This window comes from Chanodichthys erythropterus, chromosome 16, assembly GCF_024489055.1.
Source record: "Chanodichthys erythropterus isolate Z2021 chromosome 16, ASM2448905v1, whole genome shotgun sequence".
NCBI lineage: Eukaryota > Metazoa > Chordata > Actinopteri > Cypriniformes > Xenocyprididae > Chanodichthys > Chanodichthys erythropterus.
Window position 1 is genome coordinate 14381296 of NC_090236.1, and position 16066 is coordinate 14397361.

At 38.8% G+C, this 16066-nt stretch overlaps 1 protein-coding gene across 8 annotated transcripts in view; it reads right to left on the reverse strand.

The window, feature by feature from the left end:
- The window catches only part of si:ch1073-391i24.1 (receptor-type tyrosine-protein phosphatase mu), a 217712-nt gene that overhangs the window by 62231 nt on the left and 139415 nt on the right, over positions 1–16066 (reverse strand). For 5 of the 8 annotated variants that reach the window (XM_067361857.1, XM_067361854.1, XM_067361852.1 and 2 more), the window contains 4 exons: positions 12269–12305; positions 11776–11850; positions 11483–11618; positions 5733–5762 (listed from right to left, as the gene is read on the reverse strand). In XM_067361857.1, the coding sequence (XP_067217958.1) occupies positions 5733–5762; positions 11483–11618; positions 11776–11850; positions 12269–12305 (278 nt within the window). The remainder of the gene's footprint in view (positions 1–5732; positions 5763–11482; positions 11619–11775; positions 11851–12268; positions 12306–16066) is intronic. The other 3 variants (XM_067361858.1, XM_067361856.1, XM_067361855.1) reach the window with 1 other exon arrangement.

Here is a 16066-nt window from a genome sequence, read left to right on the forward strand (position 1 = left end):
TTCAGTGTTGATTCATTTCAATTCAGTGTTGATTCAGTTCAGTTCAATAACTGCAAAGTTCATTAATTATGAAACAAGTTTAATTAAGCTATAAAGCAGCTCTAGAGAAGACGACAGTGTCATTATTCAGATCCATGTTGATTCAACAGACATATTTCAGTTCAGTTTCCATATGAACTTCAGCATCTGAAGGTCCCACAAGCATAAAGTCAAATTCTATTTTGCAATTTTCTGGAACTATTTGATAATGTTTTATAAATTAAGCATAATCTCGTATCTAGAAAACAGGGACTGTTCAGTGTTTTGAAAGTGTTAAAAAGTCTAATGAATGAGTCACGACTTGAGCACAGATTTCTAATCTTGGTAACTCTAACCAGTATTTCATTCCTTTAACTCTAGCAGTTTTAATCTGGCTGCATTGGCTCAAGTGTCGATTTCTTTGACATGTTTCAGTTTTTTATTTCTCTGGTTTAATTGTATTTTAGTCAAACTCACAGTGACTCGAAACGTTGTTTTGTGTCTTTAGTCTCTGTTGGGTCTCGATCATTGACTGATCCCAGTCCAGCGGCGCAGCACGCTACCCACAATTCCCCACTGTTCCCCGTGTCCGAACGGCTCTAATGAAGACACTTTTGTTTTGGACACACACGTTAAATGCCTACAATAGCCACTGAAATGCCAGAATACAGTAACCGCGATGCCTTTGGTTTCGTCTCCGGTGTGCCGTCACACTTTGAAGGATGTGTTTCCACTGCAGGAGTCAGTCAATTAGGTGTGTGTGTGTGTGTGTGTGTGTGTGTGTGTGTGTGAGTGAGAGAGAGAGAGAGAGCGAGAGAGAGAGTGAGTGTGTGTGTGAAGTGTACATTTTCTAAAAAAGATGCAATGATAGTCAATTACTGTAAAAAATAGAAGATAAAAATAAATACATTTCGTAAAATGGTAAAAAAAACCTTGACTGGATAAATAAAGCTGAACAAACAAAACAATATTTTATTTGTTCAGCTGCACATCATGTGACCATGAACCGACATAAGAGAAACATGAACGTTAAATTATTGAAATGTAACTTAAAATCTCAGGGGTTCGTCGAATGAAAGCTTTGAGAATCCCTGCGCTAGACCGAATCATTTAGAGCGGTTCACTGAAAAGATTCGTTCGTGAATCAGACCAACGCTCGCTCATTCTATCCATCTCTCTTTATTGAGCCACTTTCTGTTGCTGCTTTTATTGCACACTTGCACTGGAGTGAAATATCTGCGGGACCTTGGCCGTGGTCGTTACGGCTCTCCGCCTGTCGCACTATAAGTGTGTTGATGGTCTCCTCGGGGACGCCGCTGACAGGTGAGGTGACACCAACCTCAGCCCGTCCGGCTTATTGATGACATGACAAAAACAGCAGCAGTATAAAGCCGGCCTGAACGAATCCTGCGCCTGTACAGCAGCGAACACACGTCAATCACATCCGGTCGAACGGAAGCACAGGAGGACGCTGGTGTCAGTCTGAGTGCTGGTCCTGAGAGAAGAACGAACTCTGAAGATCCTGATGACTGACAACAGTACAGTCATGATTGACACTCTCACTGCCATGTTAAATCAATACTGAAGCTGAAAACACATCGGAGACTGCAAGAAACTCGGCCACGTGTGTGTGTGTATGTGTTATATCCCCCCCCCAAAAAAAAAAAACAGGGATGGAAGTCATGAGGAATCGATTTGTTTCTGATTCCAGTTCCACTTCATTCTTATTCCATTCACCAGTACGAGCCCCAATCCCACCAATAACTGATTCGGTAACACTTCACGATAAGGTTTCATTGTAGTTAACTACATTAGTTAAACTAACAATGAAAAATACTTCTACAGCATTTATTAATCTAAGTGCATTACTTTGCTCGTTACATCCCAGAAGTAATCTGATTATGTAATGCATGTTACTTTTAATGCATTACTTTACTCGTTACATCAAAAAGTAATCGGATTACATCATGCAAATTACTTGTAGTGCGTTACTTTACTCGTAACATCAAAAAGTAATCTGATTACGTAATGCACGTTACTTGTAATGCGTTACTCGTAACATCAAAAGGTAATCTGCGTTACTGTACTCGTTAGATTAAAAAGTAATTGATTATGTAATGCACATTATTTGTAGTGCGTTACTTTACTAGTAACATCAAAAAGTAATCTGATTATGTAATGCACTTGTAATGCTTTACTTTACTCGTTAGATTTAAAAGTAATCTGGTTACGTAATGCACGTTACTTGTAGTGCAATACTTTACTCGTTAGATCAAAAAGTAATTTGATTACATAATGCACATTTCATTTAATGCATTACATTACTCGTAACATCAAAAAGTAATCTGATTATGTAATGCACGTTTTAATGCGTTACTTGTTAGATTTAAAAGTAATCTGATTACGTAATGCACATTACTTGTAGTGCAATACTTTACTCGTTAGATCAAAAAGTAATTTGATTACATAATGCACATTTCATTTAATGCATTACATTACTCGTAACATCAAAAAGTAATCTGATTATGTAATGCACTTGTAATGCTTTACTTTACTCGTTAGATCAAAAAGTAATTTGATTACATAATGCACATTTCATTTAATGCATTACATTACTTGTAACATCAAAAAGTAATCTGATTATGTAATGCACTTGTAATGCTTTACTTTACTCGTTAGATTTAAAAGTAATCTGGTTACGTAATGCACGTTACTTGTAGTGCGTTACTTTACTAGTAACATCAAAAGGTAATCTGATTATGTAATGCACGTTTTAATGCGTTACTTGTTAGATTTAAAAGTAATCTGGTTACGTAATGCACTTTACTTGTAGTGCGTTACTTTACTAGTAACATCAAAAGGTAATCTGATTATGTAATGCACGTTTTAATGCGTTACTTGTTAGATTTAAAAGTAATCTGATTACGTAATGCACATTACTTGTAGTGCAATACTTTACTCGTTAGATCAAAAAGTAATTTGATTACATAATGCACATTTCATTTAATGCATTACATTACTTGTAACATCAAAAAGTAATCTGATTATGTAATGCACTTGCAATGCTTTACTTTACTCGTTAGATTTAAAAGTAATCTGGTTACGTAATGCACGTTACTTGTAGTGCGTTACTTTACTAGTAACATCAAAAGGTAATCTGATTATGTAATGCACGTTTTAATGCGTTACTTGTTAGATTTAAAAGTAATCTGGTTACGTAATGCACTTTACTTGTAGTGCGTTACTTTACTAGTAACATCAAAAGGTAATCTGATTATGTAATGCACGTTTTAATGCGTTACTTGTTAGATTTAAAAGTAATCTGATTACGTAATGCACATTACTTGTAGTGCAATACTTTACTCGTTAGATCAAAAAGTAATTTGATTACATAATGCACATTTCATTTAATGCATTACATTACTCGTAACATCAAAAAGTAATCTGATTATGTAATGCACTTGTAATGCTTTACTTTACTCGTTAGATCAAAAAGTAATTTGATTACATAATGCACATTTCATTTAATGCATTACATTACTTGTAACATCAAAAAGTAATCTGATTATGTAATGCACTTTACTTGTAGTGCGTTACTTTACTCGTAACATCAAAAAGTAATCTGATTATGTAATGCACTTGTAATGCTTTACTTTACTCGTTAGATTTAAAAGTAATCTGGTTACGTAATGCACGTTACTTGTAGTGCGTTACTTTACTAGTAACATCAAAAGGTAATCTGATTATGTAATGCACGTTTTAATGCGTTACTTGTTAGATTTAAAAGTAATCTGATTACGTAATGCACATTACTTGTAGTGCAATACTTTACTCGTTAGATCAAAAAGTAATTTGATTACATAATGCACATTTCATTTAATGCATTACATTACTCGTAACATAAAGTAATCTGATTATGTAATGCACTTTACTTGTAGTGCGTTACTTTTCTCGTAACATCAAAAAGTAATCTGATTACATAATGCGTTACTTTACTGTTTAGATTAAAAAGTAATCTGATTATGTAATGCACGTTACTTTTAATGTGTTACTTGTTAGATTTAAAAGTAATCTGATTACGTTATGCATGTTACTTGTAATGCGTTACCCACAACACTGCTCATTACAGATTAGATGGAAATCACCTGATCACCAGGTTTTCTCAGAGGAGAGGTACGTTAGAAATGTGTCCATCTTCAACATAATCATAATTATCAGCTAATTGAGTGTACCAATAAAACATCCTACAAGATTCAGATATTAAAATGTACTTATAAACAAAGCATTTAGTTAATCAAGCTCCAAAAACATCTCGTTTTGATATTGCAGGATCTGTGATGTCACACGGGCAAATTCATTTGCACATGCCTGCCTCCAGAGCATCGACCAATAGTTATACATCATCACACCATAGGCTCCGCCCACTAGCATTCAGTCACTTAACGGCTGACATTTGCCGTTATGTAGTCATTATGATGACAGATGCTGTCTACACTGGATCAACACACATTTGACATAAAGTGTGTTTCTACAACACGCACATTTACTTACGTTTCCATAGACAATATTGGCATATTGACATCTTTACAGAAGTACAAATGTGTAGGAAATCTTATTTACGAATATTAAAATTGTGGCATTAATATCTTGATTCTATTGTATTCATTTATCATATCAATGACGTTTTCAGTTGCATTTATTAAACGCAGTTTACTCATCTACTTAAAATGAAATAACATTTCGCTCTGTTCTGTGTGACTGTGCTACAAAGGACTAAACAATGTTAAACAACTTAAAAACTAAGTGCCGTATTGTTATAACTACAATTATTCATGAGACCAATATAAGGTGATTTACAAAGCATAATTAATGCATTGAAAATAGTTTTATAATGCGTCAGATATATATGAATCTGTTTGCTGTACGCAGCTGCATTCAATTCTTAACTATTTATTTTCAGAGCAGATCAAATGAAATGGGAAACACAGTAAGAGTATTTTAGTTGGTTCAAGATTTTGAACAAGAACCAGTTCTTGATTCCCTCCTCTAAATATATGCAGAAGCTCAGCATGATAAGCAAACAAACAGCAGAGAGCAAGCGTCCATTAAACACGTGTTAGGAAAACTGAAAACATTAGGATGATGGATTTCATTTGCATGCAACAAACACCAACCATGCAGGAAAACTCAAGCCAAATTACGGAAGCATGTAGCGACTGGGATTAATGCTTATGGAGAGACGATGATGATGATGATTTATGAGATGAAGGGTAATTCCAGGTTTGGGAAAAGTATGTTTTCCCATCCCTGTGCTGGGCAAGACAAGGAGTTTTTTTTCTTGAGAAAGTCGTTTTTTCAGTTATCTACTCTGGACGTGTTTTATCAATCACATCTGTAATAATAATAATAATAATAAATCCCACATCACGGTTCTGATTTGAGGAGGTACAGCATTCACAGACAAGCATTTCACAGCAAAATAAATAAATAAATCACATTAAAACTTCAAGACGGCATTTGCAATATCGATCTCATTCTGTCTTTTCCACAAGATCATAATAATCACAAACAATTTAAATCTGCAATGCATCGCTCAGGCCGAGTGTTGATTCTCGATCTTAAAGAGACGCGAGCGCACGGGTCAGTCATGCAGGGTGGAGCGGACAGAGCGAACACAGCATGACACTAACAGTGTACAAAGGTGTTTTACTTACAGGTAGTAAGTGTAGGACTGATAGGTTCTCCTGCCCAGTGGGGTGGTGGAGGGGTTTAAGCAGTGGAGGGGGATGAAGATGGAAGGAAAGAAAAAGTAAAAAATATTAATGTTTGAAAACGATATATAAAATGAACACAAGCAGACATGGTGGCATACGTGAGAGAGAGAGAGCGAGCGATTCCTTGCATGCACTGCAGCCACTGTGCTCTTTCTAACACAAACCTTCACGCTGAACGTCCGGCTGAACACACGCGTCCTCCTCAGCCCATCTCCAGACTACGACTGACCATATATACGTGTTTTTGATTTTGTCCGGACGGATTAACAGCTATATCATATCCAAAACGTGCACACTACCAGTCAAACGTTTGAAAGAAGTCTCTTCTGCTCTCCAAGGTTGCGTTTATTTGATCAAAAATAGTGCAAAAAATGTAAAATATTATAATGCTGCTTTCCATGTGATGATTTCTGAAGGATCATGTGACACTGAAGACTGGAGTAATGATGCTGAAAATTCAGCTTTGATCACAGGATATAAATTATATTTGACTATATATTCACATGCAAAACAGCAGTTTTACATTGTAATAATATTTCACATTTTTATTGTATTTTCGAGCCTTGGTGAGCAGAAGAGAAAAAAATCATAATTATTCCAAACTTTTGATCTGCTCCGCCTCTCCAATCTCTCTGTGAACATTCATATGTGCATTAATAAAGGAAATAAGTGTGAAAGCACACACACATCAGAAACACACTGTAAGTTAGAAATAAAACCAACATTAATTCACCTCACTGCATTTTTCAGGACGTAATTAGACGAATATGCAAACATGTGAGCTGTAAATGACCAGATGCCGCAGCGTCCGAACATCAGCTGAACCGTGCGCTCGGCTTTAAACCGGGAATTAGCACGTCTCCTCATGCTTTCCTTTCTAATCTAATTCAGCAAATTAAACCAAATAGATGCAAGGGATTCAATCACGCTCGTTCATTTGATTAAGGTATATTGAAGGAGATTCAATTAAAATGTCTATGGAGTGATCAACGCTCAGGAGCCGGCGGGAGGGAAATTTGGTGAATCCGGTGTTTGGGGTTATTGAACACGTGTGTATGAAATAAAGCCGTCTCTCCATGCAAACGACAGAAGAAACAGAACGCATGACTTTAGACCAGCGGTTCTCAACCTTTTTGAATCCAAGACGGATGTAATAAAAGCAAATAAACTTAAGAAAAGCATGTTTTGTAGCATTTTAATTAAGACTATGTTCATTTAAACAACACAAATAAGTTGAGAAGCACTGATTCAGACTGTCTTATTTACATTTATACATGCTTCACATCAACAACAACATGATTATTTACATCTTTTAATTGGTGTGCCAGCAGTAAATGTTACATTTTGCAAATCCTGCAATAACCTAGAAGATCTGATCACTGTCTCTGAGTCCATCTGGGATTCACTACAAAAAACTCTGTTCTTCCTCAGTGTTTCTGTCTCGTTTTCCAGCACAAATATCTAAACATTCTTAAATCAAGATACATTTACTGGAGAAGAGAATGAATGAAGATATTACGACTTGTTTGCTGAAAAGGTCATGTGATCTGGAGACCCTTGAACTGCCTGTTTATATAGATATATAAAATGTATTATACATAGCAGTGTAAATCTGGAGCAAACACACCGATAGTAAGTGCTTACAGGAGTGTCTTGTGTCACAGAATCACTGATCTACTGAGATTTGAATGATTTTGGAGATGGAGGATGGTCACTGCGAGAACGGCTCTTTAGCATTACACTGCATTTTAATGGGACTTATCAACATAATTAGATTAATAATTTAGTGTCACATAAAGATTGAGGATGGAGCTGGATTAAAGGTCAGGTAGAAAGAATCGAAAGAAAAATCTATTATTAAAAGCTGCAGTTGAACTCTAGACAACCCGGAGATCTGCGGTTTTCCACAATAACACAACGACAAAGTCCTGACCTGACTGCGGATGAGACGAAAAGTTTGGACACACCTTCTTATTCCTCATTAATATTAATGACCAGGTTAGAATAATTGTTATACAACTCTGAAATTCTTCCTGTAGTTTCTTCTGGTTCAATTTCCAGTGAATGCATGCAGTGTAAAAAGTGACGACCTCCAATTGTTTTGGAGCTATTTTTTTCCAATTGAACCCATATACATTTATTTTGTTGGTATAAATTAATGCATTTGATTCAGTGATGCTAATAAAACTTGAATAAAACTAGTTCATAAGGTTATTAGGTTATTATTGTTTTGAGTGTTTGCATTGAAAAAATATAAAGCTGGAATACAATTTAAGTTCTGGTCTGGTTTAGTTGTGGTCTAGAGAGGTCTGGTTGAGTTCTGGTATGGTTTAGTTCTGGTCTACAGAGGTCTGGTTGAGTTCTGGTCTACAGAGGTCTGGTTGAGTTCCGGTCTACAGAGGTCTGGTTGAGTTCTGGTCTGGTTGAGTTCTGGTCTACAGAGGTCTGGTTGAGTTCCGGTCTACAGAGGTCTGGTTGAGTTCTGGTCTGGTTGAGTTCTGGTCTACAGAGGTCTGGTTGAGTTCTGGTCTACAGAGGTCTGGTTGAGTTCTGGTCTACAGAGGTCTGGTTGAGTTCTGGTCTGGTTGAGTTCTGGTCTACAGAGGTCTGGTTGAGTTCTGGTCTACAGAGGTCTGGTTGAGTTCTGGTCTACAGAGGTCTGGTTGAGTTCTGGTCTGGTTGAGTTCTGGTCTACAGAGGTCTGGTTGAGTTCTGGTCTACAGAGGTCTGGTTGAGATCAGGTCTGGTTGAGTTCTGGTCTACAGAGGTCTGGTTGAGTTCTGGTCTGGTTGAGTTCTGGTCTACAGAGGTCTGGTTGAGTTCTGGTCTACAGAGGTCTGGTTGAGTTCTGGTCTGGTTTAGTTCTGGTCTACAGAGGTCTGGTTGAGTTCTGGTCTGGTTGAGTTCTGGTCTACAGAGGTCTGGTTGAGTTCTGGTCTACAGAGGTCTGGTTGAGTTCTGGTATGGTTTAGTTCTGGTCTACAGAGGTCTGGTTGAGTTCTGGTCTGGTTGAGTTCTGGTCTACAGAGGTCTGGTTGAGTTCCGGTCTACAGAGGTCTGGTTGAGTTCTGGTCTGGTTTAGTTCTGGTCTACAGAGGTCTGGTTGAGTTCTGGTCTGGTTGAGTTCTGGTCTACAGAGGTCTGGTTGAGTTCTGGTCTACAGAGGTCTGGTTGAGTTCTGGTATGGTTTAGTTCTGGTCTACAGAGGTCTGGTTGAGTTCTGGTCTGGTTGAGTTCTGGTCTACAGAGGTCTGGTTGAGTTCTGGTCTACAGAGGTCTGGTTGAGTTCTGGTCTGGTTTAGTTGTGGTCTAGAGAGGTCTGGTTGAGTTCTGGTCTACAGAGGTCTGGTTGAGTTCTGGTATGGTTTAGTTCTGGTCTACAGAGGTCTGGTTGAGTTCTGGTCTACAGAGGTCTGGTTGAGTTCTGGTCTGGTTTAGTTCTGGTCTACAGAGGTCTGGTTGAGTTCTGGTCTGGTTGAGTTCTGGTCTACAGAGGTCTGGTTGAGTTCTGGTCTACAGAGGTCTGGTTGAGTTCTGGTCTGGTTTAGTTGTGGTCTAGAGAGGTCTGGTTGAGTTCTGGTCTACAGAGGTCTGGTTGAGTTCTGGTCTGGTTTAGTTGTGGTCTAGAGAGGTCTGGTTGAGTTCTGGTCTACAGAGGTCTGGTTGAGTTCTGGTCTGGTTGAGTTCTGGTCTACAGAGGTCTGGTTGAGTTCCGGTCTACAGAGGTCTGGTTGAGTTCTGGTCTGGTTGAGTTCTGGTCTACAGAGGTCTGGTTGAGTTCTGGTCTACAGAGGTCTGGTTGAGTTCTGGTCTGGTTTAGTTGTGGTCTAGAGAGGTCTGGTTGAGTTCTGGTCTACAGAGGTCTGGTTGAGTTCTGGTATGGTTTAGTTCTGGTCTACAGAGGTCTGGTTGAGTTCTGGTCTGGTTGAGTTCTGGTCTACAGAGGTCTGGTTGAGTTCCGGTCTACAGAGGTCTGGTTGAGTTCTGGTCTGGTTGAGTTCTGGTCTACAGAGGTCTGGTTGAGTTCTGGTCTACAGAGGTCTGGTTGAGTTCTGGTCTACAGAGGTCTGGTTGAGTTCTGGTCTGGTTGAGTTCTGGTCTACAGAGGTCTGGTTGAGTTCTGGTCTACAGAGGTCTGGTTGAGTTCTGGTCTGGTTTAGTTGTGGTCTAGAGAGGTCTGGTTGAGTTCTGGTCTACAGAGGTCTGGTTGAGTTCTGGTCTGGTTGAGTTCTGGTCTACAGAGGTCTGGTTGAGTTCTGGTCTGGTTTAGTTCTGGTCTACAGAGGTCTGGTTGAGTTCTGGTCTGGTTGAGTTCTGGTCTACAGAGGTCTGGTTGAGTTCTGGTCTACAGAGGTCTGGTTGAGTTCTGGTATGGTTTAGTTCTGGTCTACAGAGGTCTGGTTGAGTTCTGGTCTGGTTGAGTTCTGGTCTACAGAGGTCTGGTTGAGTTCTGGTCTACAGAGGTCTGGTTGAGTTCTGGTCTGGTTGAGTTCTGGTCTACAGAGGTCTGGTTGAGTTCTGGTCTGGTTTAGTTGTGGTCTAGAGAGGTCTGGTTGAGTTCTGGTCTACAGAGGTCTGGTTGAGTTCTGGTCTGGTTGAGTTCTGGTCTACAGAGGTCTGGTTGAGTTCTGGTCTGGTTTAGTTCTGGTCTACAGAGGTCTGGTTGAGTTCTGGTCTGGTTGAGTTCTGGTCTACAGAGGTCTGGTTGAGTTCTGGTCTGGTTGAGTTCTGGTCTACAGAGGTCTGGTTGAGTTCTGGTATGGTTTAGTTCTGGTCTACAGAGGTCTGGTTGAGTTCTGGTCTGGTTGAGTTCTGGTCTACAGAGGTCTGGTTGAGTTCCGGTCTACAGAGGTCTGGTTGAGTTCTGGTCTGGTTTAGTTCTGGTCTACAGAGGTCTGGTTGAGTTCTGGTCTGGTTGAGTTCTGGTCTACAGAGGTCTGGTTGAGTTCCGGTCTAGAGAGGTCTGGTTGAGTTCTGGTATGGTTTAGTTCTGGTCTACAGAGGTCTGGTTGAGTTCTGGTCTGGTTGAGTTCTGGTCTACAGAGGTCTGGTTGAGTTCTGGTCTACAGAGGTCTGGTTGAGTTCTGGTCTACAGAGGTCTGGTTGAGTTCCGGTCTACAGAGGTCTGGTTGAGTTCTGGTCTGGTTTAGTTCTGGTCTACAGAGGTCTGGTTGAGTTCTGGTCTGGTTTAGTTCTGGTCTACAGAGGTCTGGTTTAGTTCTGGTCTACAGAGGTCTGGTTGAGTTCTGGTCTGGTTGAGTTCTGGTCTACAGAGGTCTGGTTGAGTTCCGGTCTACAGAGGTCTGGTTGAGTTCTGGTCTGGTTGAGTTCTGGTCTACAGAGGTCTGGTTGAGTTCTGGTCTACAGAGGTCTGGTTGAGTTCTGGTCTACAGAGGTCTGGTTGAGTTCTGGTCTACAGAGGTCTGGTTGAGTTCTGGTCTAGAGAGGTCTGGTTTAGTTGTGGTCTACAGAGGTCTGGTTGAGTTCTGGTCTGGTTGAGTTCTGGTCTACAGAGGTCTGGTTGAGTTCTGGTCTGGTTGAGTTCTGGTCTAGAGAATTCTCCAGATCAACACAGTCACGTGTGTCCAAACTTTGGTTAACAGCGGCGCTTTCTTAAGTGTATCGTCACCCTTAACTGAGGTAAAATCAGTGTAACATCATCTTCAGTGCTGTGTGTTTGAGGTTCTTACCGTTTCTTCATGAGCAACACGATGCCGAGGAAGATGATGACGAAGAGCAGTATTCCTGCGATGACTCCGGCGATCTTCACCGTGTGGTCAGTCTGTTTCTCTGGCTCCACCGCGTTGGGTTTGTGCGTCGCCGCCCCTGAGATCAAGGTTAAAGGTCATCCAGAAGATAGTTTAAGGCGAGACGCTACAGGCAAAACACTGTTCTTTCATGCACTGGTCAATTTTGAGGTCTATTATTATACACACTCACACACACACACACACACACACACACACAATATTAAGTGTCTGACCTGTTAGTTGTTTGTCTCCAGCGGCTGGAGCGATGCGAACGTAAGGGGTGGTGAGCTGCGTCACCAAGATAGCAGCTGCAAGAACAAGATCCACACACATGCAGAAAGACAGAAGGAATCAGTGTGAGAGTGTGTGTGAGTGTGTGTGTGTGTGTGTGAGAGACAGAAGAGAAACAAACAGGAGATAATGAGCAGTTACTCATCAAGCTGAAAACCTGAACCCAGAACCATGCAGTAAAATGAGCGAGACTCATCATAGGTTATCTTGTCTCACGCTTCACTTTGCTCTTACTTTAACCTGGGTTAGTAATTAACTCTGGGTTAATGTTCTTATTTGCATATTTACAAGGTTAATAACATCGACTGGACAAGAGCAGCACGTGAGCTGTTTCAGTAAGAAGTGTTCATCTGCTCTCAATCAGACTCAATACTGATTACATGCAAAATGTTATTTGTAAAAGTAATTGCTGTTTGCATAAATCAGAATATCTACCTTTGGTAGCGACACGAACACAGTCGATTTTCGTCTCCTGGAAAAAATAGATACACAAATATCAAACATTTGAATTACTTAATTGAACAAATGAATGAATGAAAAAATCTTTATTTCGGTTACATAACATATAATGTATAATTTACCCACATAAGCATAAAACAATATGCTTTAATAATTATTTATTAAAATTTCTGATGAAACAAATCATGTTTAGAATATTATTATCACGTTATTACTTTTATTAATAATAAGAATAATAATTTTTATAATTTATTCTAAAGTTGTTTTTATTTTAAATTATTAATATTATTACTACTGCTACTAAAAATAATATTTTAATAGATTTAGTGCTGTAAAATCGATTAATCGAGATTAATCGCAACTAACATAAAAGTTTGTAAATATATGCAAAATATATGACTTCCAGTAAAATTTGGAACCAAAAATTATTCAGACACTGTTTTGCTTAAGTGTTATCTGACATAATTAAGATTAATTTTTTTCTGAGATCTTTTCATATTTTATTATAATTTTTTTTTTTTAAATATAGTGAATAAACTGAATTAATGAATGAAATGTTCAAGATGTCTGAATAAATTATATATAAATATATTTACAAACATTTATGCTGGATGCAATTAATCGCATCTAATTATTAGTAGTGTCAAATCAATAAATTGCGGTTAATTGCATCTAACATAAAATTTTGTAAATATAATATATATGCGTGTGTGTATGCATGCTATATATATATATATATTTACAAACTTATGTTAGATGTGATCAATTGTGATTAATCGATTTGACACCACTAATAACAACAATTTATTATGTCCTTAATTTATTAAAAATTATAATAATGTTAATAGTATCATTGTTAAATAATAATAATAATTATATTCTAATTATTCAATAATTATTAATTATAACGAATAAATGATATGAATCCTAAAGTAAACCTCACGTAGAGCAATATAAGCGTGTGTCATGCGTGACGTTCACTGATGAAGCTGCAGGCGGAGTAACTAACAATGTACTTCTGTCAGCAGAAACACCGTCTGCTGCTGCTGCATGACTCCACTGATGTATGTGCTGATGTATTTTCTATGCCTGCTGAGCAGCTGCAGCATTAAAACTGCATTTCAGACGAATGCTGTATGTGAGCGTTCAGAAGCCGAGCACCTGGAACACGACTCACTTTATTGCTTGTAATCAAACTAATGTCCTGAGCTACACAAACACCTTCTTCTGCTCTATTACTGTTGGTGTTTTTAGTATGCCTGTCAAAGCCAACACACTGTTATTGCACATAAACAGCATTTCAAAAGACTAACACCTGCTGGAGCTTTCAAACTACATCCTTTAGGCTTTTCTAAATGCCTTCACAACACCTTTGTGTTTTTGATGCATTTTTCATGAAAGAATGTTTAGATATTTGTGCTGGAAAACAAGACCAACATATTGTTTTTGCAGTGTAGCAACTTTCCAATATTTATTTCCAGCACGACTGTATCAACACAACAGTCAAAGCCTTGAAAACGTTGTGTTTTTCTAAACACACACACCTCCACCTACACCTGAACACACGTGAAGACCTTTGACCCGACGAACGAGCCTCACTACAACGTAAACAAACACTCGTACGGCTATTACAAAGAAAAGCAACCAGAAATGTGCATTTAGCATCTGAAAGGCAGGGCGTTAAGAGCGTGAGGCCTGATTTAATGAATTACAGGTCTTGAATAGAGGGCCGTCTCAGTAAGTGCCCGTCTGAATCCATCAGGGAGGCTAAAACACAGATCCTCAGTCAATTAGGACATCAATTATGGCCGGCAGCTCTTCCACGGCCTTTTAGAGCAACACGACTGTCAATCTAAACAGCGCGTTTTCTTTAAAAGCACCGCGAGAGGTGAGAAAGAGCAAGACGCATTAAGTCAAAGTGAGTTAATGCGAGCGGTGGGCGTCTCCCGTCATGTATGACACTCAAAAGTGTCGCTCTGACACTCAAAGTGTTTTTCTGCACGATTACAGGCAAAGCCGTTCCCTGACGGCCTCTTACGCGCGTGTTTGAGGACGCCGGTCGAGGTCGAGGCGTCCGGAGGGATCCTCTTCATCTCCATTCCCTTTCTTACCCACAATTACCTCGCTCATCGACTCCGGCCGCTGTGGTTTCAGAGGAGAGCCACTCGACGCGTGTGAATGTGTGTCTGTTAATCGAGGGGCTTCGAGCGTTTGTCGCTGTCATGACTCTGAATTCCTCACACTCTTCTGTTTCTCCCACACGGTCCGAAATTAACACTCAACAAGCGCCAAATGCAAGTTAAAATTGGCTTTGGCGCATCAGTAAATGAAGCCAGCTGTCCGGTGACTTTCTTTGGAAATGGTTTTCTTTCCTCAGAATGTTTAGATATTTGTGCTGGAAAACAAGACACAAGAACTGAGGAAGAAAACTTGGATTGGATTCAATTAGATCGATTATTAGAAAATTAGTGTATGGATTAGTGTATTTGACTGATTTGACTGTACCAACATCCAATTCCAGCAGAAACTAAACATTATTTTCATGTTTAGTACTTACAGGCTTCGTACAGATACTGTAAACTGAAATTCCAGGACTTTTCGAGCACTACTTTTTCTACGTTTTCAAGGATGTAGTCAGAGAATGCACTTATCAAACAATATTTTTTATCTTTCAAATTCTAAAAAAAGGTAAATAGATAAATAAAATATGTATGCAATGACTGTGGGAACATTTATAAAGCCCTAGAATTTTCAGTGCATAGAAGAGCAAATAGAAACTTTTTATACGATTCCCATTAAAAGATATTTTATTAACTGAAGAAAACAAAGGATTTTATTTGTAAAATGTAAAGCATTTCATTCATATTAATTATATTTAGTTTGCACTAAAAATAGTTTTTTTCCCTTAAATAACATATAAGGGATCCAAAATACAACTTACAGCATATTTAATCATAAATATTAAATGCAAAGTTTATAAATAATATTTTATATTATAATGTCGGTATACTTGGCATTGAGAAATGTTCTGCATGTTAAAGGATTTCCTGATAATTTACTCTCCTCCATGTCATCCAAGATGTTCATGTCTTTCTTTCTTCAGTGGAAAAGAAATTGAGGAAAACATTTCAGGATTTTTCTCCATATAGTGGACTTCACTGGGGTTCAACGGGTTGAAGGTCCAAATGTCAGTTTCAGTGCAGCTTCAAAGAGCTCTACATGATCCCAGACGAGGAATAAGAGTCTCATCTAGAGAAACCATCTGACATTTTCTAAAGAAAATAAAAATTACATACTTTTAACCACAAATGCTCGTCTTGCACTGCTCTGTGATGCTCCACGCATGACGTGATCATGTTGGAAAGGTCTGATCCAGTGTTTACAAAGTGAACATGCAAAGACGGCCTTTACAAAAACAGGTAAAACAACGATGTCGGACAATTTTGAAGTTGGAGGAGAAAAGGAGATGGAGTTTTTTCGCCTACGTCACGTGTGACCTTTCCAACATGATCACGTCATGCGTGGAGCATCACAGAGCAGTGCAAGACGAGCATTTGTGGTTAAAAGTATGTAATTTTTATTTTCTTTAGAAAATGAGCGATGGTTTCTCTAGATAAGACTCTTATTCCTCGTCTGGGATCATGTAGAGCTCTTTGAAGCTGCACTGAAACTGACATTTGGACCTTCAACCCGTTGAACCCCAGTGAAGTCCACTATATGGAGAAAAATCCCGGAATGTTTTCCTCAATTTCTTTTCCACTGAAGAAAGAAAGA